Source organism: Felis catus, chromosome F1 (assembly GCF_018350175.1).
Source record: "Felis catus isolate Fca126 chromosome F1, F.catus_Fca126_mat1.0, whole genome shotgun sequence".
NCBI lineage: Eukaryota > Metazoa > Chordata > Mammalia > Carnivora > Felidae > Felis > Felis catus.
This window is the reverse complement of record NC_058384.1, coordinates 33,253,793-33,279,401: the sequence shown is the minus strand read 5'-3', so window position 1 is coordinate 33,279,401 and position 25,609 is coordinate 33,253,793. Positions and strand designations below refer to the sequence as shown.

The 25,609-nt window shown below is 50.0% G+C and overlaps 1 protein-coding gene across 2 annotated transcripts in view; it reads left to right on the top strand.

Annotated features, from left to right (window-relative positions):
• The first annotated feature begins 340 nt into the window (after nt 1-340).
• CAMK1G (calcium/calmodulin dependent protein kinase IG) overlaps nt 341-25,609 on the top strand; it is a 29,694-nt gene continuing 4,425 nt past the window's right edge. Inside the window, exons 1-9 of one of the 2 annotated variants that reach the window (XM_011290967.4) lie at nt 455-543; nt 6,646-6,741; nt 11,005-11,122; nt 16,393-16,521; nt 19,213-19,287; nt 21,733-21,871; nt 22,516-22,639; nt 24,003-24,078; nt 25,131-25,243. In XM_011290967.4, coding sequence (XP_011289269.1) covers nt 6,714-6,741; nt 11,005-11,122; nt 16,393-16,521; nt 19,213-19,287; nt 21,733-21,871; nt 22,516-22,639; nt 24,003-24,078; nt 25,131-25,243 — 802 coding nt within the window. In that variant the 5' untranslated portion in view covers nt 455-543; nt 6,646-6,713. Of the gene's footprint in view, nt 544-6,645; nt 6,742-11,004; nt 11,123-16,392; nt 16,522-19,212; nt 19,288-21,732; nt 21,872-22,515; nt 22,640-24,002; nt 24,079-25,130; nt 25,244-25,609 lie in introns of both variants that reach the window. The other variant, XM_006942811.5, reaches the window with a different exon arrangement.

Sequence of the window (25,609 nt, the reverse complement as noted above, 5' to 3'; positions counted from 1 at the left end):
GGTCTTCAGTCCCTACATTTCGATCCAAGTAGATATCCTCTTGGTCGGGAAGGTGTTTTTAGACAACACTCCGGCAACTGAGTGGTTAAAAAAGAAACTGAGGCAGGCAGTCCTAGAAAGCTTCTCTAATGTTCTGTTATCACCCCATCCAGGCCAATGGAAACCAGTAATTTGCAGTTTTGTTTCTGCTTTCTCTTCTTGCTCCCTTGCCATTACACACATCAATGCAAACACAATTACACACACGCACACACACGCACAGAGGGCATAAAAGGGCCCTCTGCAAAAGCATTTTTCTGGATCGGCCTCAATGCTGCTTGGAGGGAGGGAAAGCAAAGCAGAGGAAAGGCAGGAGAGACGCAAGCCACCATAGCTACTTTTCCTCCCCTTTAAGACTGCCTGGTTACGGTCCTGGGAAAGAAAACCCCTGCATTCCTCCCCTTTAATTCGGTTTATTGTTAAAGCGCTGGAGCAGCTAATCCTCACAGACCTGTAGGAGCTGGAGTAGGAGCACCGGGAGCACCATTCCTTCCGAGTCTTCAGGTAAGATGAACCTGACTCTTTTCTCGGTTTTAGGAGGTTTCCTTGCTTAAGGGGAGGCATGTGGCACCTAGAGATGTGGCAGAAGAGCCACCTTTGCAAGCAACTTGGGTATTTTATTCATTTCTGCCCCATTTCCAGGCTTGCCTGACTCTCGTGGTATCAAGGGTAAGTTGTAGCTGCCTTGGAAAATAAGTCTGAACGGGGCCCAGGTGGAACCTCCGTGCAGAGCCATCTGCCATCACTTCGGGGTTGGCTTGAGGGGGAACCTTTTGCACTTCTGGGCAGGGAAAGGGGGGCAAAATATCCGTATATGTCCCTCCTGCAATGCCTGCCTGCAGGCTGCATTCTAGGGACAATCCTCAGGGCTCTGTGGCTGGGAGGGGCTGTCTGTCTGCGGGGGTGTCAGGACCTCCAGCGAGCTTGCAACCCTGCCTCCTGCTCAACCTTCATCTCTTAACCTCTCTGACCCCATCTGGCAAGGAGCAATGCGTTCTGCCTACCTGTCTGGGCTGTCGTGAGCATTAAGAGAGCCAGTGGGCAGAAAAGGCAGTTTGTAAACAGCCTGTGGCTCTGCAAACCCCAGGAAAGCGGGCCAGCCTCAGTCCCTGCTGGCGGGGTCCACCGCCAGGCGCCAGCTCCACGTCCCGCCTGGGCGGCTTCAGGATGCAGAACTCATTGCTGTCAGTCACGAGACTGCTCCTTCACCTTCCCCAGGGGCGCTTCTGTCTCCCTTCCGTCTTGAAACTTGCCCAGTTGCGCTGGCAGGTGAAGACGTTAAAAGAAGGTCTGATTGCTCCACCACCCCCATCCGCACTGTGGCCCCTTCTCTCCACGTAACTTTGACGCACAAACATTAACCCCGAAGCTCCCGGAGGCAGCGGCCAGGGCTCGCGCTGGTCTGGCGGTAGTGCATGGCCGGCCAGCGGCTTGCTCCGGAGCCAGATAAACTGATCATGAGAAAAATCTCTGAGGAGGGTCAAAGAGTCGAGCGGGGTTCTCCTGGGTAAGGAGCCGATCTTTCCCAGATCAGAGGCCGGAAACAGCCCAGCCCCGGGCAGTTCTTTTGACCCACGCTTAACCCGGGGCCAAAGATGAGCTCCAATAGGCCATGACACAAAGTGCTTAGTAATACCTGGTATGGGAACTGCGCTTTACAGTTTATAATGTGCTTTTAAGCTACTGGCTTTAGGGCAAGCCCATCGAGCTGGTGGGGCAAGTAATAGTTCTCCCTTAGTATGGATGAGACTCAAAGAGGCTTGCCTGGGGTTGCAAAGCTGGATATTGGTGGTATCTGGTTAATGACGGTGGCCTTTGACCCCAGAACTTCTGACATCATCAGTGACCTCTCCATGATACCACAGATAGCTATGGTGTATGGGATGGGGGACAGGTGTGGATGTGGGTGTGTATTAAGAGCACTCCTGAGAGAGACGGGGCAAAACTTGGGGAAGGAAGCCTGAGGTCCGAGCGACAAGAGGTTTGAGCTGGAGGCAGGAGAGGCAGTAGATGGCCCGGCCTCAGTGCCTTTCTCAGATCATCCAAGTCACGTGTTCCCCGGGGGGCTCGGTCAGGAGCTGGGTGCTGGGGTTGCATGAAAGCACCCCAAGGGTGGAGCCCGGTAAGTGAAATCGGATAATCACCTCCAGGAGAGAGGCAACAGGTTTTGTGGTGGCTCTCTGATGGACGGGGGCTCCCAGGCCAGCTCTGTCACATACTCTCTGATTTGGGGCATCCTGCTCAACATTCCTAGCCATCAGCACCGCAGCTACCAAACGGGCTTCATGACACCTCCCCTAAAGGTGACAGTGAGGCCGAGGGGAGGAGGGGAGGCAGGTGAGGCGCCTGCAAGGTGCGGCTGCCAGCGCTCAGCAGGCACCCTGCGAGGCGGGGGAGCACTTGGAGGCAGGGGGCTGGGACAGGAAATACTCCCCCCGCCCCAGGCAGAGAGCGCCGCCCTCGATCCCTCTCCCGCGCTCACACACGCGCACGCGGCTAGAATAAGCGCCCCGCTCAGCGCGTGCGGTGCGCCCCCCCCCACCCCGGCGCAGCCAGCCCGCCCAATGAATGAGCTGCAGCATGAATGAGACGGCGGCCGCGCGCGCGCGCTACAACCGCAGGCGCGCCCCCGCGGTCACCGGCGGGGGGCTGGGGGCTTGGGGGCTGGGGCCCGGCGGCAAGTGCCCCGCCCTGCCCCGCCCCGCCCCGCCCCGCGAGCGCTGCCAGCCGGTCAAGCCCGAGTCCCGGGAGGCAGGGCTGGTCCCGCAGAGCATCCCGCCACAGCTCGCCTCGTGCACCTCTTCCCGGGGCGGACCGTGCCTGGCGGTGCCGGGAAGGAGCCCTGCACCTGCACAGAGGACGCACCTCTTGCACGGGTCTGGCTTTAAGGGCCGCGTGTGGCAGATACACGGTCACCACCATTCCCCCTGGAAACTCCTTAGAAAGGTGCCCCAGAGAGACCGGCATAAACCCTTCCCAGGCAGCTTCCCAGTGTGGCCTCAGGGCTCTCTTCTGCTGGTTCGGCACCAGATGAAGTAGTGGGTTTGCATTTCAAGACCGTGCTGTATGAAAAATTAGATACTTTCCAACACTTTAAAATCACCGTGAGATGAGATGTCCACACGGTGAGACGCACTTGGGAGCTGAGACCAGTTAGGGAGCAGTGGATTCACGTCTCCTCCTGGGTGTTCGCCTCTATTTAAAGTGCTTTTGTTTTCCTCTCTTTCCCGGCCGGTGCATGGTGTTTAATTCATGTGCCTATAATGTGGACCCGCTGCATGGCATCGTCGAGGCTGCAGAATGATTCTGTTGTGCCCGCTGACGCCACGGGAGTGCTGAGAATTAGAGCAGGGATCATTATTCCCGTGCAGCAGATGAGGAAGCTGAGGCCCCCTGTGCTTAGGAGCACATCTGGAATCAGGAGCACCCCCTACTCTCTCCAGTGACTCCTATGTGTTGACCTCTCAGCCACTAAGTGAAGCCTTGGAGCGTGTTCTTCATTTATTTTATAAGAGGCACACGGTAAACCTTAGGCAACATGTGGATTCTGGCTTGTCACTGCAGCAGGACGGACTTGGCTAAACGTAAATGTGGGTTTGAGCCTGAAATAAACTGCAGGAGGCAATTGAAAAACATCCTTCCTCCGTGATTTTGTGAACAGAAACTGGCACGCAGAGTTGGCCCGTGAGACGCAGGCCTAGTGGGAGCACTGGGGATGGAGTCCGTACTCCTCAGAGGTTCTGTTCTGCCAGAAGTCTCCAGGAGGCTTGCAGGTTCAGGGCTTGGGCTCTGGAAAACTGACCAGCCACTTGAGCTGCAGCCCATGAACTGGGCCTGACAGCCACCCAGGCCCAGCTATATGCCTGTGACCTCATGAAGTGGTATGGCTGAGGGCAGCAGACTGCTGGAAATTTCTTATGGCTAAAACAAATGGAGAATCACAGAGTATCAGAAATAGCCAGTCACCCCATTTTCCAAAGTAAGCTTGGGCAACCCTGGAGTCCCCGGATGCTAGTAGATGTCACAAAAGGAAAGTTTCACAATCTCATAAGTTTGGGGCATGACAGGTTAAACAGCATTAACCGAGGGTGTGTAAGAGTCCTCAGAGCCTTTCATAAGCTAATATGGGTCGTGAATCTTTAAAGAAGGGGCAGCAAACCCGCTTTGCACACAAAGAATCTTCTGGGACTAGTATTTTAAAAAACAAACTTCAGGAAACCTTTGTCTGTTCCAATCTCTTTTCACTAAAGAGAAATGTGGAAGCCCAGAGATGTACAGTGACTTCCCTGAGGCTGCACAGCTTCTCCGTACCAAATCAAAACTGGAACCAGAACTTGAGCTCTTTCTAATGTCCCTCTCAATCCAAAGGATGACGCAAAGTCCAATATGGGCCAGAGCCCAGGAGATGGGGGGGGGGGGGGGTGGGAATCAGGGCAAGAAAACAACCCAGCTTTAGCCTTTCAGCCCCTTACAACCACACAATTTATACATTGCCATGGCTCCATGTGCCCCAGCCTGGAGGCAGAGAGCACACTCTTATTAAAGATGATCCAACTGATAACCTCCCTCCCAAGACCCACAGGCCTTTCTGAGTCATGCTCCCAAGAAATGGAAAGCCCTGTATGCAGACCATAAAGCGGTCTTAGGGTGGCCTGGTTCCACTGAGGTCAGTAAAAGAGCCACACATGCCTCACCATGCCCCAGAGTGACTTATACCTGCTTGCTCAGAAGCCCCAAGTGAGAGCATAAGCAAAGGTACAGTGACTCTTCCCCTAGGTAGAGTTGAGAGCCATTATCTGTGGGTTGAAGGCTGCAGACATGCTGCTCCAAGATCCCCTCCTTCCCTGTCCCCATCTCCTCTAGGTTGCTCCTGTCCACTTTAGGAACCCTACTGCGGCTTTGGGAAACACATGGAGTTGAATTGAATTGAATTGAATTGAATTGAATTGAATTGAATGCCTGGCATCTTTGGGGACTGGTGATGGCAATGAGGAGGTCATTGAAAATAAGCCTCATCTGCCTTAGAGTTCTGTCTGGTTCTAGTGTTGTTCCTGTGACCAAATGGAGCATGGGAAGGAGAGAAGGGCAGCGATGCTCTTCTCATGAAGGAAGCATGAGAAGGGCACCTGCCTCCTGGGCTCACAGCCCGAGCATCTCTCAGCAGCACCTCATAAACAGCCAGGCTGGATGCCACCACGGATCACATAGCCTGTCCCCAGAAGCACCAGAAAGGGCTGCATTCAGAGGCGGCATCCAGCCCAGGGCTACCCTTTAGGAAGAACTTTTCCCTCTGCAAGCTCCTCCCCAGCTGTGTCCCCCAACAGACCAGGAAGACCATCTCAAAAAACCACGAGTGAGCACGACCTAGGAGCCAGGCGCTGCCCTAGGCCCAGGGGAGACAAGGAGATGGGCAAGGTCTGGTCCACATGGAGTTACTTTCTAGTGAGGATATGACCTCACACAAAGAAACAGGAGAGTTTCAGATTGTCATAGGTCTTGCTGCAATGTCCTAAATGGAGCCTCGCTGAGAGAACTTTAGAGAGGAGGCCCTACTGCCTTTTCTTCCCCAAGTACAGGTCTTCTTGCTGAAGGTCTGTTTCTAGAGCAAGGTAAGGAATCTGTCTTCCCACCTTGCACTAAGCCATTTTAAGTCCAGCTCCCTGATCAACCCACCTGGGCTCTCCTCTTCACTAAATCGCGTATCAAATGCATGCTGGACCTTGGTGTATGCCAGGCTCAGTACTAGGCACTAGGGATTCCAGTTGAGGAACACACGTCCCCTGCCCTGGAAGCACTCACAGCCTGGTGAGGGACTTTCACACGTCCGCCGTCAATCTGCAACTGACCTCTGAACCGCTTTGGCTCCGAGCAATGAGCAGTGTGTGCATTCGTTTGCCGCTCCCCTGGACTGGTCCGTGTTTTTAGTTGCTTATGTACATACCTAGGCTTGGTCTTTCCACCTTGATCGGAAGAACTTTTAAAGGTAGCTTCCTGGGGCGCCTGGGTGGCGCAGTCGGTTAAGCGTCCGACTTCAGCCAGGTCACGATCTCGCGGTCCGTGAGTTCGAGCCCCGCGTCGGGCTCTGGGCTGATGGCTCAGAGCCTGGAGCCTGCTTCCGATTCTGTCTCCCTCTCTCTCTGCCCCTCCCCCGTTCATGCTCTGTCTCTCTCTGTCCCAAAAATAAATAAACGTTGAAAAAAAATTAAAAAAAAAAAAAAGGTAGCTTCCTGTCATAGAAATGTCCGTGTTTAGTGCCCTAGGTACACAGGAGGTACTCAATAAACGCTTGTTGATTGAAGAAGTGTTACCCTCACAATTCAAAGATGGCCCCATGAGTAAGGTTGTTTCCTTCGCCTGGAGTCATTTTTGCAAAATATCCCTGAGGGTCTTGCCCTGTTGAGGGAGCGGGGGTCATGGATGCCAACCCCCACCGCGACCCCCAGCTACACGTGGGAAATCAGCTGTAACCCTGCAGTGGCTGTTCCTGAGCTTTGAAGCCCAGTGGAAGTCTTGGCCCAAAAGAGAGAGGTGCAAGTGCTTTGGGGACAAATAACAGCAATATTGGGGCTTCAACTTCTCAGTATGTGTTTTCTTTTCCTCTGAAAGAACCTAGATTACAGGAGTCAGGGGAGAAGGGGGAGGACTTCAACGGAAAGAAGCAGGACGCGGAAACAATGTGGGCTGCCCCTCTAGGAGCCCAAGGTTAGACCTTCACCGCGCGGGGCACGGGGCCTGGGGACTTCTCTGAGGTCCGGGAGGGGCGGGAACGACCGGGGGTTTCAGATCCGGGCCCCCGAGTTTTCCACGTTGCTCTGAAGATGGAACTAAATTGTTGGGATTGAGTGTATGGGAGGAGGGGTGGGCGGGAAAGATGTTTTCTTATAGCCTGGCTTAGCTAAGAATACTATGTTTTTAAGCTATTTAAGAGAGATGGGAGAGAGGGAACAGGGAGTACAGATCTGCTAGTGAGGTGGTTGGGGGAGCCTCCCTGAGGGCGGGCCGTCATTCCACGGGGCTCCAGCAGGGGGAGTCATGAACGCCCAGCCGATGGTCCCCGAGCTGGAAAGAAGATTCTTGATTGGCTCCTTACCTGGAAAAGCAGCACCCCGCCCCCAGCCCTGCGGGTCTGTGGAGGGGAGAGAGACAGAGAGGGAGACAAACAGACTGACCCTCTTGATATGGCTCCTTTTAACGTCCACCCCTTTGCCCTCACCCCTTACATTCTTCAAGACTTCCCAGCTGCAGTGTATACAATAAGAAGCACTTGGTCCGAGCCCAGATGCCACCCAGTCTGATAAGTGGAAGCTGCCAGATTTGGGGCTAAGAATCTGCAGAATGGTATCTGGCTAAAGATAGCCCTCTATTCTAATATTTCATCTTCCCTAAAGCAGTCTGCCAGTCAGGGTTCATTTATCTCTCTGCCTTGTGGACCGTGCCCTCCAAATCAAGGGTCAGGCCACCACTGCATGGATGGTGAGGCCCCCTTCCCCCCCGCGGCTAGTGCCCAGGGCCCTGAACTGCTGTGGTCCCTCTGGGCTGCCCCCCTCCCAAGAGGAGCAAGTCCACAAATGGTCCTGAAGATACAAGCACAAACCACCAGATTCACACTGGAATTTCCAAATGCTAAGGATTTCATAACACTTCTCACACGCATTCTCATAATAACAGCCACCAACTAGTATACAGCCAGGTTGCAAATTTACACACAATACTGAAATGTGCGAAGAAAATGTAGCGTCTTTATTTCCCATAAAATCCTTCTCATGAACCCCCACTCTCACCAGGCAGCAAAAGCGGGAAATGGGGAACTTTAAATTTGAATGTGTTCATTATAGCATCTCAGGTTCAACGGAGTCTCATTTAGCTAACTCAGTTTCTTCCAGGAAAACACACAGCCTTGAGCAGCCTTGAGATGGCCTCGCCGCCTCTTACTCTGGTTCAAGGGGGCATTTTGTGTTATAAGGTGCTTACTTGATCTTGCTTGTAGATAGGAGAAGGGGGCCTCAGACTCATCAGGGACCTCAGATCCTAGTTCTCTGGGATCTCACCAGAAGATGACTGTTGACCTCTTTAGTGTGACTGGTCCCATCTGGCCCACTGGGCACCGTGCTGACACCCTCTACTAAAGGCCCAGCTCCCAGCCATTTGCTTCCACCTGAGAAGCCCTGGTTAAGCCTGTCTCTTCTTCTGGACCCCAGGTGACAGGCCCTCTAGCAGCTCTGTGTCCGTTCACCAGGGCCAGGGGCAGAAGTGAGATGACATGTCTGTTGAAGGACTGGTTCTAGAAGGTAGGGGATGAGTGAGGGAGAAGCCCTGATTGTAGCATTTGCCTGTGTCCAGGTGTAAGCACTCCCACTGTGGCTAATTTCAAGCTAACAACATGACGTCACCAAACACAGGGCTAGGGAGACACCCGCAGTCGGCCGTCATGATCTGGAACAAGCTGGCCCCAGCCCCCCAAAGGCCCGGGGAGACTTCTGGAGTCCCAGCGGGTCATGCCACCCTGTCTCACTCACCTTCTCCCTCTAGGCCTGCCCCATGATTACTTCCCGCCCTGTTAAATGTGGTTGCAGTGGAAACTCCTTCTACACTTATAGCTTCCCACCAGCAGGGGCCTGGGAAGCCCACCCATCTGTGTCACCTATCTCTCCCAGGCCCGGATGGGGTTCAACTCCAGGAAGGTGAATGCAGAGATGTGTGCTTTGGGCAACTACACCCATCTCCCCCCCTCTCCTTCCCTGGATCCACTTGAGCCAAAACTGTCGGTCATTTCCACACCTCTTCCTCTCTAGCAGGGCCTTCTCTTATGTCACATTCTTCGTATCCACAGGGGCTTAAGTCTCACACTTGTGTCTGAATGGCAGAAGTGGTTCCTCTCTATACTATAGAACCTATTTTAGGACACGAGTCCTCCTCCAGATGGGGATTACCAGGAATGAAGAGACATCGATTTAGCATCCCCCAAATACTATCTCTATTCCAACTGTTTAGTATATGTGAGACAATGTGCTAAGTCTCTGTGTACACAATTCCATTTAACCTTCACCATAACCGTAATGGGCTTTGTCCCATTTTACAGATGAGTTAATAAACTCAAAGAGGTTAGTAGCTTGCCTAAGGCCATTTAAGTGGTAACTGGCAGCAGTAGAATCCAAACTCAGGTTGACCTCCAAACCTCTGTTCTTTACCTGATGTTCATTTAGGGAGGCACCAACTTTCCCTTTGTCCTGAGGCTAATAGAAGACCCCATAGAGTCTACAGGCATTTGTTTCAATGGGGAAGGAGGGGTATTGCCTAAGAGATGCGACCATTAGACATATTTTCCTACTTCTTAGGCCCAAGGAGTATGGGGGAAAGGGTGTTGGCAGAAATGGGGTTCACCCACCACTCCAGACACGAATATCTGTCTGTAGTAGAGCAACTAGGGCAGAGCGCCCAAAGGCACGGAGATTCCCCCCCAACCCAGCCACCCCAAGAACATGCTTCTCTCTAGTATTCACTGCCTCACTAGGGGCACCGTCACCCCAATACCCCTACCAGAAACATGGCAGCCAGCCTAGACTCTCCCTGCTCTGTAGTCACATCACCTGGTATCGCACATAATCGGAAACCCAGAATGTATCCCAGTCCGCCACTTCTCTCTCCCTCATTTCCACCGTGATCCAAGCCACCGCCATTTCTGTCCTGGACTTCTGTCCCCCACCGTTTTCCATATATTGACTCTTCCTCCACCCCATTCTCGACAGAGCAGCCAGAGTGAGCTCTAAAGTCAACGTGCAACTTAACTCCCTGCTAAAAATCCTCCAGTGTCTTGCGGTCTCCCTTAGAAGAAAAGCCCAGTATCTTTAGCAGGATCTATAAGGCTTTACACATGGTCTGTCCCCTGCCCGCCTCCCCTTGCCCACTCATCGCCCCCGTGTCATGCAGAGTTCCCCCTGCTCCAGACACCCTGTCCCTTCCATCCCTTCAGGTGGTTCCTGCCTGGCCCCCATCTGGGGCTCCTGTATTTGATATCTTCTGCCAAAATGCTCCTTCGTACACACCCTGTGCTTGGCAGGCTCCTTCACAACTTCTGATCTCAGCTTACATATGACCTGCTACGTAGACCTTCCCCTGACTTGATCTAAAGATGACTGTCCCTGTTTGTCCCCCTTGCAAGCCTAGGTTTTATTCTTTCATGGCTTTCCCGCCCTTTGTCACCGCGTACGTGGTTCCCTCCCTGCTCATCGTATGCCTCCTCTAGCCTGCGAGTCCCCAGAGGACAGAGCCACCATCTGTATGGAGCCAGCACCTGGCACATCATAGGTGCTGCCTCCGGTGAATGAAGGTGGTAACTCTGGAACCCCGATACAAGGTTAGGACAAGATTTAGTTCAGATTTTAATGAATAACGACTTTCCCAGCACAGTACCAATGTTGTGGGTGTTTGGGAGGAAACAGTGTTCCTTCATCCAACATCCATTTAGCCCAGAACAGGTAGGAGAGAGGTGGGGGTCGGAATGACTTGGAGACGTGGCCTACCTGATACAACGTGTGACAACAGAAGGGAAGTTGGGCTGACGCTGTGGTTTGAATAAACACCTTGGCCATCACCAGGAAACGCAGGAAACCCCTCCGCACAGCTCAGATTCCCCCCAGGGTGGATATTCACGTGTGAATCCATACATGTGTGTGTTATTGCCCTTAAACACATATGTACAAAGTGGACTTTGCACTCCGAGACCCTCCACTCCTTGGGCGGTAGGAAGTACAATGGGCACGCAGCAGACGTGCAACGTATTTTTTGGAGCCATTTTAAAAAGCAAGCGGAGAGAATGGTCTTGTTTTTGCCAATTATCCAGGATTTGCTCCTTGTCCTTCTTTCTAGCTATTATGTGACAGAGGTGTTTTCGATTCGTTTTGCAACTTGTTCTCATCCTGTCTAAGAAATTTTAGCTGATCAGACTCTTCCTCCCCTTCCTCAAAGCATCCCCGAAAGCTTCAACTCTGGAGGCGATGGGTCGAAAGGAAGAAGACTCCAGCTCCTGGAAGAAACAGACCACCAACATCCGGAAAACCTTCATCTTCATGGAAGTGCTGGGATCGTGAGTGCGGGAGCTGAGAGCTGGCGGGTGGCAGGGCTGCGCGCTGGGGGGACCCGGAAAGAGTTGTTCTGGGCCAGCTGCAGCTGACAAGCTGGGACTGAGGCCCCTGGGAAATCAGCCCAGCAGCTCGCAGGGAGGGGGTGGGGTAGGGGAAGTCACCGTGGGGTAGAACGGAGGACGGTTTCATACACTGGGACCCGCAGGGAATACCAGCCCTTTCCCTGGGCTCCGCGTCCTGGCCCACCCCCAGGGATCCCTGCCCTGCTTCTAGATCCGGGACAACTTGGCAGGAAAGTGGGATTCTGGAGCACTTGTGGAGTGACCCTAGAACTTTCCTGGGCCTCCTCATCCAGCTTCTTCGTTTCCCCCTGGCAGTGAACAGGTCACCCAACCCCACTGTGTACTGTAGACAGAGGAGAAGGGGCTTCTGGGCCCCAGAGAGTGGATGGGTACACATACTGGAGTCAGCTCCCCATCGAGTCTGCACTGTAGCTTAAGTGCTATGTTGGAAAAATAAAGTCATGCCGTAGCCCAAACTCCTACCCGCCTCTGGAGTGTCTGTGCCTGCCCTTTGACAACGATTACACGGCTGGAGGAACAGAGACAGCCTGTCTGGAGCTGACACTCTGCTCAGTCCTGCCTCTCCCCCACCCCCCCGGGGAGGGTGCAGGCGGTGACGCAGGCTGCCAGGGGCTCCGGGCCACCAGCTCCGTAGCCCCAGGACCCTAGCTGGCCTGCTAATTGGTCTGGGCTAATTGGGCCCCAGGAAGTGAGGGGCAGTTAGTAGGCTGTCCATTCAAGCAAGCTTTCCCTTTAGCCAACTCGGGCTGAGTTTAGTTCCGTCGGCCTTGGCTGGGAGGCTTGACCTCGGGCAATGACAGCTGCCCACACTCTCACTGTAGACGGAGAGGAGCCAGGCCTGGCCTGGACAGGAGGTCCCTGAGCTCTCCCTGCCCAGGCCAGCGTGGGGCTCTGCGCACGCAGGAGGATCTCGGGGGTGGCGCTGGTCATCAGAGCCTTGGCCTTCCATCAAGGACCTTTGCCAAGACGGGGGTGGCTAGAGAGGGGATTTTTGGCAGGAGAGAGGGACGAGACTCATGCATGAATCAGAAATGATTTGCCAAGCATCCCGAAAATCAAGAGAAGGAGGGAGAAGGATGCCCAGGTTGGCAAGGGCTTATTCACTGTTTGCTCAGACTTGTGCTGTGGGTCTGTTAGAAGACGGAACTCAGTGAAGTTGGCCACTGCCGTCCTCAACCTAGGGGGACAGCGGAGTCGCCACTTTTTCTTGACTATTTTTTTAAGTTGATTTATTTATTTCGAGAGAGAGAGTAGGTGCTAGAGAGAGCGGGGGAGGGGCAGAGGGAAAGGGAGGGAGAGAATCCCAAGCAGGCTTCACACTCAGCAGAGTGCTCGATATCACCATAGTGAGATCATGCCCTGAGCCCAAATCAAGAGTCCGTTGCTCAACTGAGCCAAGGTGTCCCCTTTCCCTCTAACTTTTAGCTGTGAAAATAACTAAATTTTTTGAAAAGTGAAATAATAATACAGTGAACAACAAATATATACACCACCTCAATATACACCACAATTCAACAGCTGTTAACACTTCACTATATTTGTTTTACAAACTTTCATCTCTCTCTCTCTCTCTCTCTCTCTCTCTCTCTCTCTCTCTCTCTCTTTCACACACACACACACACACACACACACAAACGCACTGATTTCCCTGGACAATTTGTCAGCAGTTACACACTTCATGACATGTTACCTTTGAATCCTTCTGTCTGCATCTCCTAAAAATAAAGGCATTTTCATCTGTATCCACAGTAGCATTGCGACACTCAAGAAAATCAGTAATAACTTCCCACTATCATTTTAGCATAGGTAAGTTTTGAAAACTACAGACTCCTGGTCCCAGACCTACCGCACTGGGGTTTGCGGAGATAGGACTGAGTGGTCAGGAATCTGTATTTTAAGTGCTTCTGGTGGCTGTAACATATCCAGCCCCGCACTGATCTGGGGAACTCGGGGGACCCGAGAGGGGGCAAGTCACAGCTGTTGCCGCAGTTGGGGCTGAACAAAAGCTAAAGAGAAGGCACCCCTGAAGTGCCCAGGAGGGGGACAGGCAGCCCCAAGCTGCAGACCCCATGCAGTTGTTACCAAGGTGAGATGCTGAAGGGAAGGGAGGAGTGGGTGGGGCAGACTCCTCTGAGCAGGATGTACTGGAATCTTGACGAATGCCTCTTGTCTCTAGCCCTCAGCTCTTCTGGAACAACCCACCAGTAGAGAAGGCTTTTGCTAAATCTGCCCAGAGATCACCCACAATTCCAGGGCCCTAGGGTAGCCTTATGGACGATGGGCAAAGCTAGTCCATAGCAGGGGAAATGTCACCAGGCCCCGGTCCTCCTCCTTTCACTGCCCAGGAAGAGATATCTCCTTGGTTCTCCCCCACTTCCCCCATCAACGAGTCTTCCAGCAAGCGGAGAGAGCTGTTCAGAGCAGGAAACACAGACCAAGTTCTGCAGCAAAGTAATCCTGGCTCTGAAACCTCTGCCCATCTTGCCTTCTGACCCCAGCAACCTGAGCTGCTCAGAACTAGCTCTCTGCTCCCCACTCTGACAGATAGCACAATTAAGTCTTGTAATCCCTCTTCACTGCCCGGCCATACTTACCACACACACACACGCACACACACACACCACACGCACAGTGTACAAAGCAGCCTGAGGCAGAAGAGCAGTAACACCGTCTCAAATTGCCAACACACTGCACAACCCTAGGAGGCGCCATTTGCATACACTGCAATGTAAATGCCCACCCCCTTCCCCCCACAAGGAAGGCTGGAATTTGACCTCATTCCACAAGAGAACCCAGAGTGGATATCGGCTTTGAAGTCGGCTGTACCACCCACGTACAGGCGAAAGGGAGAACTCTGAAATTGGGTCCCGGAAGGTCATAGCTGGAAGGAATCTTGAAGGCCACGTGGTTCAACTCTCTCATTTTATAACAGGGAAAGTGGGATCTAAAGAGGAGTAGAACACACAGCTAATCCCAGTCCAAACCTCTCCCTCCTCCCTCCTTCCACCCATCCACCCATCACCCGTTTATTGAGCACTTTCCGTATGCAACCGGGTGGAGGACTTGGCACTCGTGCCCACTCGTGTGCCCGTATTCCCTGCGTCGTACTTCGCAGATGGTGCTGGACCCTGGCAGCCCCATCCTACCTGCTGTCCTGTGCCTCCATGCTGTTTCTTCTACCTCTTTTTCACCCCCTCCTGAGACATCACTTCCACCTTTTTGCTGGGCTAACTCTCGTTCATCCCTGAAAACTGAGTTCAGGGTGTTAAGTCAGAGGGCCACGGGTGACGGGCTCCTTAGCTGCTCCAAGCGATCGCTGCGTGCACGTTAGAAAAAGGTGCCCTTGTTTTCTAGCCTGCTAGCTGCTGGGGGGGGAAAAGTGTTGTAATAATTATTGGATGAACATGTACAGCGGTTCCAAGGTGACTGGCATGTGTTGGAGTTGTGTGCCATGCATCCTGCCCAGCCAGAGCAGAGGCCCTGTCTTAAATGTTCGCTGTCGGTGGTCTCATGATACCCCCTGCTTATTTGTATGTGTCCATCTCTCACACTAGACTCTCAAGACCGATACTAATCCAAGCGCCTAACTAACACGCGGATTATCCGTTCTGTCAGATAATCAAGCATTCATTGAATGTCTAATAACATCTTTCAAATCCAATGTTAATTGCTCATTTGTCTGCGTTCTTCACTAGTCTGCAGGCTTCCTAAGAACAGAAACACTTACCTTTTTTATCTCCAGTGTCTGACTCAGTAGGTGCTCAATAAATCTTGATTGAAGGGATGAGTGAATGAACGAATGAATGAATGGAGCAAGCTCTGAAGGCTCTGATTAATTCAATTCCAAGTGCAGCTGGGGGAAACAGGAAACTCAGACCCAGGAAACACTGAGTAGTTTCTTTCTTTTTTTAAATGCTATTTATTTTGAGAGGGAGGGAGAAAGCATGAGAGAGTGTGAGCGGGGAAGAGCGGACGGAGAATCCCAAGCAGGCTCTACGTTGTCAGTGCGGAGCCCTATACGGGGCTCAAACTCACGAAGCTCGAACTCGCGAAGAACCGTGAAATCACGACCCGAGTCGGACACTTAACACACTGAGCCAGCCAAGCGCCCCACACCAAGTATTTCCTAATGCAGATCCTCAAAGCCATTACACGAGCTTGACTGCTATTGGGCCCCGAGTCTAAAATCCCCAGATGGCAGGGGACGCGATGGCTCAGCTGTTTCCTCACTTAAACCCTATTGCCTCTTGTTACTACCAGGTGTTCTCCCTAATGGTATTCAACTAATAATAGTAATAACAATAATAGTGTCTGACACATGTAATTTAACAGATGTCAGGAATGCTTGTAAGCACTTTACGTATGTTAATTCATTTCATCTTCTAAACAACTCTGAATCAGATACTATTGACACTCCCACTTTTCAGGTAAAGAAACTGGGTAGTTAAGTGACTTGTCACCCAAAAAGCTGAGGTTCTCACCTGGGCACTTGGGCTCCAACATCCATGGCTAGCTAACTGCTATTCAATGGCCTGGTCTCCAGAGAACCCCCTTCAAAACGAGAAAGCTATAATTTGGAATCCTACCCTGTGTTTCCATTGGGTTCTAACCTCTCCTTCTTCAGAAAACCTTTCCAGAGCTGCTGGGTTCTGTCTTTCATTCTCATAGATCCTACTGAATGAGAGGGTTCTTAGCCCCCTTAGCCTTTGGTAATTGGCTCAAGATAATTATCACCATCTAAAACTGAGAGGGGAGTTTTGTTCCATCACTGCCTGAGCCCTGTTCCCAATGCTACCTCCAGCTGCCATTCCAGCGTGCCACGCTTCAACATGCTGGAAGAAGGCAAGTAAATTGACTCTGCGGTGGCCTCTCTTTACTGGGTTGGCCAAATGGAGAAATCTCTCCATAACCAAAGCGGAGTCCCTGGGTGTCCCTTCCAAATCACAGAATCGAGAATTAGCATCCATCTAGTGCCTGAGTCTGTAGTAGAATCTTTTCTTTCCCAAGAGAAAGGACACAGGGCTCGATGTAAGATAGGCTCTACCCTCAGTACAGCTCCTCAGGTACCCACAGTGACAATGGAAACCAATTACCAGCCACACCTTCCTTCATCTACCCTTTGGTTTTGCCTCTAACAATGTTCTCTAGCCAGCCAGGACTAACTTTAACTCTTGGTGTCTTCTACTTAGAGGAGCTTTTTCAGAAGTTTTCCTGGTGAAGCAAAGGATGACTGGGAAGCTCTTTGCCCTGAAGTGCATCAAGAAGTCACCTGCCTTCCGGGACAGCAGCCTGGAGAATGAGATTGCCGTGTTGAAAAAGTGAGTGGGTCTTAGGGTTGGTCGGGTACAACTGTGAGATCATAACATTTCCTTCACAAATTACCTTTGAGTGGGACTGAAGATGGATTTCCACACCCAAAGGCATTACTTACTCCCTTTGATTGCATTAATGTGTCCATTGGATCAATCGGCCAAGTTAAGCCAGGCAGGTGCTTCTGCTGATTGGGGGGTGGTTGTGGGGGGCAGCAAATTGACTAGCAAACCAACTGGTAGCAGACCTGGTTTGTGCACATAGACCAGAGAATAATTAGCTCAATGGAACAAAAATCAACTAGGGCCAATAGCAGGAAGAATCAGTAATTAAGGAAGCAGAAGATTTAGAAATTGGTTTGACTTTATTCCAAAGCAAACATAGGCTCAGCACCCCAGCCATCATGGTAGAGGCCACACTAACAAACCATCTAACTGTTTACAGCAGGACCCAAACAAAAAAAGCCTTGTGGAATCCCCATGGTATGCCAAAATTGTATTAGGCATTAGGAACACAAGAATGAGGCCTACAAAATTCCTTATCCTCAGAAGCTCACATTTTCTGGGCAGAGACAGGTGCCCATAACAAACTCTAATCCCATTAGACATGAGCCAATAGTAGCAGAAGGCAAGGCTTGAAAAATACAGAGATTCATTTTGCCTACATGTGCATTTTTATGAGTATGGGGTATTAGGTACATTTTTAAGGAAGAGGCACCTTGATAGGTGAGTAGAATTTAATGGAGACAGGAGAGGCAATGCAGAAAGGGAATTCAGGCTGAGAGTAACAGAAACTCAACTGTGTAAGTGCAACGGACGTTAGGAAAGAGTCGGTATTAGAAGCCCCTGAGCTTAGAGTAAGGATCATCAAGGGACAGGAGATGAAATCAAATGAGGTCTGATTATAAAGGGTCTTGGCTACCATGGTAAAGAATGTTGACTTTTTTCCGTGGGCAAAGAAAAGTCATCGAAGAATTTTTAGTAAGGAATCACATGATCAGACTTATATTTTAGAGCCATGCCTCTTAAGCATGGTGGAAGATGGATTTAAGACTTTCTCAATAATCTAGACAATGGATGAGGATACAAGCAAAGGTAATAGCAGGAGCATGTGGCAGCAAGAAGACTGGATTCAAGAGAGAGAAGTGATTGGGCTTGGGATCGACTGCTTCGAGTATAAAAGAGAAAAGTACTAAAAATGATGCTGAGATTGAGCGATTTGGTGGATAGTAATGTCATTGCTTGGATAGAGAACAAAAGGGATGTGTAGGCTTGAAGGAAATAGAAAGAAATTTGTTGGAACATATTGAATACGTGTATCCCCCAATCTCTACATGGAGGGTTCTGCAGATACCAGTTTGGACTCCGGAGAGATTAGAACAGAGATGGACTGTGGACTCATTGAGAGCAAGGACTATGGTGGTCTTTCTTACCATTGTATTGTATCATCAGTCCCTAAACAGCATAGATGCTTGGTAAAGATTTGTTCAGTAAATGATATATTAATGTTTGCATTGTCAACTTGTAAGTGTAATTGAATCCATCAGGTACCCACTGCAGTTGGTCTATAATTTTAGAAATTAAACTTAAAGATGTTTAGATGCTGTTTATTATGTGTTTACTATTCCCCGGGCACTATACTAAGCATTTTGCATGCATTATCTCTTTTAATCCTGATATAACCCTATGAGAGAGATGTACTTTACAAACCAAAAAAGTGGGGCTTAGAAGATTTAAGAAAACCAGCCAGTCATCCATTTCATAAGTATCTCATCCAGATCTGAACTCAAACCCAACTGACTCAGAGTCCAAATTCTTAACCCCTATGCTACGCAGCCATGAACCAAACTTCCTAGAAAGGTTCTTCCTATGCACAGAATTGCTGCCCGGGAAGCCAAGCCCCACGGCAAGTATGATTATTCTGCTTGCCTTGGCCCTTGAGTAATCCCATTCAGAGAGAACCTAGAGCAAATTTTCCTGAACACAGCATTACTGGCATTTTAGACCAGATTATTCTTTATTGGGGTGGTGGGGTGGTGGACTGTGCATTATGGGATATTGACCGGCATTCCTGCCTCTGTCCGTTAGATGCCAGTAGCTCTTACCCCCTCCCGAGGCACAATAACAAAAAATGTCTCTAGTTATTGTCAAATATTCCCCCAGGGACAAAAGAGCCGCTGGTTGAGAATTACTATCAGCAACAAAGACATTCCACAGAACTGACCCCAGAAAATAGCATCTTCCCAGCTTCTCAAAATATTCCGGAATAAGAATTTTGCAACACTACTTCCGTGGTTACCCATGAGGAGGCTTAACTAACCCGATTCTCTTCTGCTGCAGTCCACTTTCTTCCAGGATGTTTCTGGATACCCATTTTGTAAAATAATCTAGTTTGGGGTGTTCCCTTGGCCTTCTTCAGGTATTTTAACTTTCTCTTCTGGCAAAGTTTAAAGAGATTTCTGGAGTAGTCACAAAATATTGGTTCCCTGAAGGCAGAATGATCAATTATCCATTCAAAAATATGGATTGAACACCACTCTGGGATCTTTAAGATTTCTTTGTGACCACCTATTTATTAGGAAGGTTTCACAAGGATCCACTCTTCCTAAATATTGTCATCAAAGTCTCTAACAGACATAAAAAAGTCCATTCTTTGTCTGGACACCTAAACCACGTACCATGACCCTTCCTTTTCCCCAGGATCAAGCATGAAAACATCGTGACCCTGGAGGACATCTATGAGAGCACCACTCACTACTACCTGGTCATGCAGCTGTAAGTGAAAGGTGACCCACTTCCTCTACAGACGTCTCTGGGGGCCTGGGAGGCCTAGAGGAAGCTGCTCGGTGGTGAGGGGAGTACAGTGATTTAAAAGATGAGATCAAGAATTAGTTCAAGAGGCTCTCAAATGCTAAGATTTCTCTCAGGTTAAGTATGCCTCTGGTCATGAACATGTTCTGTGTGGACCGAAGGGTAGAACTAGGACTGATTATTGAGATGGTCTGTACCACGACAGCCTTACCGATTGTTAAAATATTTTTTTAACGTTTCTTTATTTTTGAGAGAGAGAGAGACAGAGCGCAAACAGGGGAGAGGCAGAGAGAGAGACAGACACAGAATCTGAAGCAGGCTCCAGGCTCCGAGCTGTCAGCACAGAGCCCAACATGGGGCTTGAACCCATGAACCGCGAGATCATGACCTGAGCTGAAGTCAGATGCTCAACTGACTGAGCCATCCAGGTGCCCCTAAAGTATTTGCTACAAGTCAGCTAAGGACTCTGGCAGCAGCTGTGACTCCAACCCATCCATCCTCCCCTGTGCCCCAGCCACTCCCCTCAGACTTTCTGGACCTCCCCACAATGCTACAGTTGAAGGGATAATGACTGGCATAGCAGGGAACCCTCCAGAACCCTTCTCGGGTGCCACGGCTTGAGTCCATTTTGACCAGTCAGTCCATCAAACTAACGTTAAATACTTTAATGCCACTCTAGGGTAAAATTACTGTGGGATTAGAAACCACACGACACAGATTTCAATTTGATACATATAAAAAAAAAAAAAAGATTTTCTCAAAAGAGATCCATCCAAAGTTAAAAACAGGCTGTGACTGTGTGTGTCCATCTGTGGGACAGAAATGGTGCCTCCCTAGAAAGGTCTCCACATCATTGTCATATATAAATAGGAGTTCTGTCTGAGACTGAATGCTGTAGGAGTTGGTCGGTGCTCCTACAAGTGCTCAGCCTTGGACTCAGAGAAACTTCTATTTATAAAGTACACACACACACACACACACACACACACACACACCACTCTGCTATCTCTATGGCTAGATGCAATATTTTTGACTAACAGGCTGATTCCTCAGAAACTTTAATGAGTTGATTCAGGCCTAAGCAGCCTATTAACTCCAAGGCTCACCTGAAGCCCAGTGAATAGAAGGAGCAGGTGGTCAAGGGAGTGAGGGTGGGGATAGGGGTGCAGAACAGCATTAACAAATGAGCAGGGACCATGTGGCACCTTAATGAGGCCAATTCAACAGGATTAGCACACATTTAGATAGCCAGCTAAGGGGAGGCAGGGAAGCGGGCAGATTCAGATATCACCGAAGAGTGGAAAGCCTATGAGGGTGCCAACTCTAGGACCCAGGCCACCCCGTGTCAGGAATTGCTAGTTGTGCATAGAGACTATCTTTCTCATGGGCCTCTAGATCCTACGGCAGAGCCCAGAGCTTCAGGACAGAAACCAAAGGAGTAGGGTGGTGTGCATCTTGATTAGAGAAATTCTCCTTCCTCATCACTGCATGGTCCTATGATGTGTGCACGTCCGCATCCAGTGTCATGGAACAGTGACAAGGGGGCAAGGACTGTGAAAGAGTTGGAAACCCTGGCCCATGAAATGTTTATCCCAGGGAAGGCCTCAGGTGAGCATTTCACTGTCTTCACATACTTGAAGAGATCCACGTGAAAGGGTGGTATTCTTGCTCTGCGTGGCCCCAGTGGGTGGAAGGGCTATCTGCTGGTGGAAACTACAGGGAGTGGGTTCCATCGTAATATACAGAAATATTAAGAAGGTGGTGAAAGATAAAACAGTCTGTCTTAGGGGTAGTGAGTTGTCAGCCTCAGAGGTGTTTCAGGACAAGCTAAGAAACTTCTTGGCAAAAATAGTGTAGATGGCATTCAAGAGATGGGGAGCAGAGTGGATCTGAAGCTCCCCTGAATCCTAAGACCATTGGAGTCTCCAAGCAGCACTAGAACTCCACCCACAAGTTCGGCAGTCAGTAGCCCAGTTTTCCAGTGAGGACAGAAATCCTGACACGAGCACAATTTGTGTCACGTGTACACCTCATTCCTGTTTTGCCTCATTTCAATTTCACCTCTTCTTTCATCATGGCCCCTGTGTCCTAAGTCAGGAAAATAGGCAGCTAAGCGTGTGTCCACTAAGGGATTATTGGCTCCTTGCTTAACTCTAACGAGGGGCATTTTGCACTTCAAAGAAGTGTCTAGGGAGAGGGAAATGGTTGGCCCAAAGAAATGACTCGCTCGTGATATCATTCCACCACCCAAAGGAGGTATTCTCAAACTAAGGTAGACCTCCCTACCTAGGCCGTGGGCACCTACCCGTTCTGCCACTGCTGTGTCTTCATAGCTACAGAGTAAACGCACTTATGTCCCTTTGACCTGGAATAAGACCTGGATTCCTGCGCTTGCCCCTATGCCCACAGTGTTTCTGGCGGGGAACTCTTTGACCGGATCCTGGAGCGGGGTGTCTACACTGAGAAGGATGCCAGCCTGGTGATCCAGCAGGTCTTGTCAGCAGTGAAATACCTCCACGAGAATGGCATCGTCCACAGAGACTTGAAGGTGCCCGAGTGGGAGTCCTCAATGGGAAATAGAATGACCCTTCAGGAAGCTGCATGGGTCATGGGCAGCCTAAGCTGTGTAAAATGAGAGGGTTGGACCAACCTCATCATTTGTTGGATCCCTTAAACAAATCTTGAATGACTGAACGAACAATCATTGTTAATTTTCATCTCAGCCTCTTCCTGAACTTTGCCCTAGGCCTCACCCTATTAGGATACCAAGAGAATGCACATGTTTCTTGAACCTAGCCACACTCAAAATCAGAAGAAATAAATACTAATTGGAGGCCAACATTGCATCAGGCACACACTAGACTTTAGAAAGGTCAGAGACCATTAACTATGGTTTGATTTCCTCAAAAAACAGTCTTAGGGTAGTTGGGGCTGAGGAGAGGGAGGGAGTAGTTCTTTAATGGCTACAAAGATGAGCAACCCGAGGGCCATAAGCAAAATACAGAGTGCTCAATATGGGGTGGGGAGCTGCAGCTAGGAGGAAGGAGGGAAGAACTGGGGGACATGAGCCTGTCCTTGAAGTCAGGAGCCCAGAGCGTAGCTTCCTAAGAAATTCTCTATCAGGGGAGGAAAATAAATATGTATTTCAGATGATTATATCCTACACTGCATGGTATTGCTCTTCTCCCACAGCCTGAAAACCTGCTGTACCTAACCCCTGAAGAGAATTCTAAGATCATGATCACAGACTTTGGTCTGTCCAAGATGGAACAGAGTGGAGTCATGTCCACTGCCTGTGGGACCCCGGGCTATGTGGGTGAGTCTGGGGACAGGAGGAAGGTTAACCAGTTGGCTGCATTCAACCTCATGGATATTACTTAACAGAGAGGGGTGGTTATAAGGAGACAGGGTTCAACTTCAGGGGCAATCCCAGGAGAGCATTCATTATGAGGCTTGGGGTAAATCCATGTATCTCTGGAACTACCCCTACTGCTCCCAAACCCTACATCTTTAAAGACAGCCTACCCCTGAACTCTTCCAACAGCCCCTGCCTATACTTGCCTCTCATTATTTTGGCTAACTTCCTGCCTTTGTCTCTCCAGCTAAACCAGGGGCAGAGACAAGATCACAAACCGAGAGATCGTTAGATTGCCAAGGGTTTGACCACTAGCCACCCCTTTTCCTTTTTCCCACTTCCACAGGAGACTACAACCCACCAGTTGGTGGTATCCCAGAGGCATAGTGTTGAGTTTGAAGCTGAGGAACTCAGGCATGCATGCTCCCGCCCAAACGTATCCCCAAGAAAACATCCTAGGAAACTGGCAGAGGTGGGACTTCCTGCCTAAACAACAGGCTTTCAAGGCCCCCCAAAAAGTAAGGCAGGCAAATTACCAGGTGGAAGCATCCCCAAAATTCATGGGGAGAAAGCCAAAACTCAGAATGTCCACTCCTGCCCCTTCCCTCTTCACCACTCATCACCTGGTTGAGGTTGGTAGTAGGAAGAAGAACTCTAACTTAAGAGGAAATCTGCTCTCACCCCCAAAGAGAGGTCAGTTAGTAGGTACTGAGTCCCAATGAGTACAGATCCCTGGGATCTGGGATAAATACAGAAAGTAGCCCTCTACTGCTCCCATTCAGAGGAAGACCTGGCTCATTTTCTCATGGAACTCTCAGTCTGATACGGATAACTAAGCCTTGCCCTCAGAAGGTACCAGAGACAGATGGAGCAATTATCACCTGCCCTCTAAGAGTTCCTCATTTTAAGAGGGATGGCTCAGTTTCTTCCCTCAGGGAGATCCCAGTCTAGTGGGAGAGAGATTGCTCCTACTTGGCAGATGTCCCCATCAGAACACAGACACACAACCCCAGCCCTGGGCTAACCCATCTGTGTGGGGAGACATAGACCTACATCTGATGGGGGCAAGGTAGCCCTGGAGATTCCCAGTCTGATGTAAGAGTCATAGGCCCTGTCGTGGGGACCTTCGAGGTTGATGGAGAAAGATTCAGTCAGATGGGAGAGACACCATCCCCGCCCTAGGAAAAGTTTCAGTGATACAGAAACACTGCCATCCCAGGAACTTTCCTAGTCCTCTTCTCTAAGCCTCATCCTGACCTTCAGCCCTCACCTCTCAGCCCTCTCTTCTTGTCCCAGCCTTGACTCTGCCTTTGGTTTGTTGTAGCTCCGGAAGTGTTGGCACAGAAGCCCTACAGCAAGGCTGTGGATTGCTGGTCTATTGGCGTCATCACTTACATATTGTGAGTAGAAGCTGTCATTGGCTCAGTTCCTGGGAAATCTCACAACCTGCTCATCCTTTTTCTCCCCTCCCCTATTTTAGCTCCTCAAGCAACATCCACCTCCAAAGCATGTGTATGTACATGTGTGCATGTGCGAATGCTTGCATGCATGTGTGTGTGTGTGTGCGCGCGCACACACACACACACACACACACGCGCTTACTCATGCACACAGCTCCAAAGGTTTCTGTCCTGGTCTCCACCAGATTATAAAAACAGAGCTCAGTGTGAACCCACTGTTGAGCCATATGGTACTCTCTGTTCCTGCACCCCACCCCCATTTACTCTATATAAATGTGTTGAGTCCCGCTCTATGGAATGAGCAATGGAAAAAGGGGAGGCCAAGCCAAGCTTGGAAGTCAAGTGGGTACAATGTTCACATCTCAAATTTCTCTCCTGGCAAGTCAGCCCAAAGCAAAATGATGGCCCGAATGAATCTGGTCATTGTTCCTCTTCACATATTCTTGGGCTCTCCTTTACTAACCTACTCATCACCCCTTCCCCACCATTCCTCTTCATCTATAGCAGACTCTGCTGTTAGGAAAATAACCTGTCATTTACCCCTTAGTGTGGATTCAGTTCTCTATTTCCTAAGCTTATGTTGAGTAACTACTGTCAACTCATTCATTTACTTAACAAATATTCATTGATTGTCTATCCTGTGCTAATAGCCTAAATAATCCCTCAGGAAACTTACATTCAAGCAGACATTCTGTCATCCCTCTTAAAGATCTTGTATACATCATCTAAGTGTCAGGGAAGGTATAGGAGAGGTGGTGAGAGGTTTGGGGGAACAATGCACAAAGGGGCCTTCCAGGGCTGCCTGTCCCAAGCTTTGGCTCCTGCATAAACACTTGATGGGCCTGCATCATTCCCGAATCCACCTGTTCATACTGCTGGTTGGAGATCCTTAGCTCATGCCTGTGTATAGTGGAGGCTAGGCAGAAGGGAGAGGCTGGCTCAGGGAGACTGGGGTTGTTTAGCAGCATACCTCCTTCCGTGTTTCACTGCAGGTTGTGTGGGTATCCCCCCTTCTATGAAGAAACTGAGTCTAAGCTTTTCGAGAAGATCAAGGAGGGCTACTATGAATTTGAATCTCCATTCTGGGATGACATTTCTGAGTCAGGTAAGGCTACCAGGTGTGAAGGACAAGATGACAGTCTCAAGGCAGAGGATGCCAAGAGAAAAGAGCTTAACAAAAGATGACAGTCCTGGCTCTTGAAAGTCCCTAGGGAAACTTATAGACCAGGCTGCCAGAGAAAGTGGAGAAATCTTCATCTGGCTCAAAGGCCAAATAAATTATTTGCATCCAATGTTTAGGCTTTTGTTTTCTGGAGGCAGAACCACAGCATACCTGGTAAAAGAGGGGAGGTGGTTTAGATGAGGGGCCAGGAGGGCAGCTTGAGGCACAGGGGAATGTTCCAGGCAGGAGCAGCAAAACCAAGGCCAAGTTTTTCCTTTCAGATATCAAGACTGAGAGTATGCAATGTCT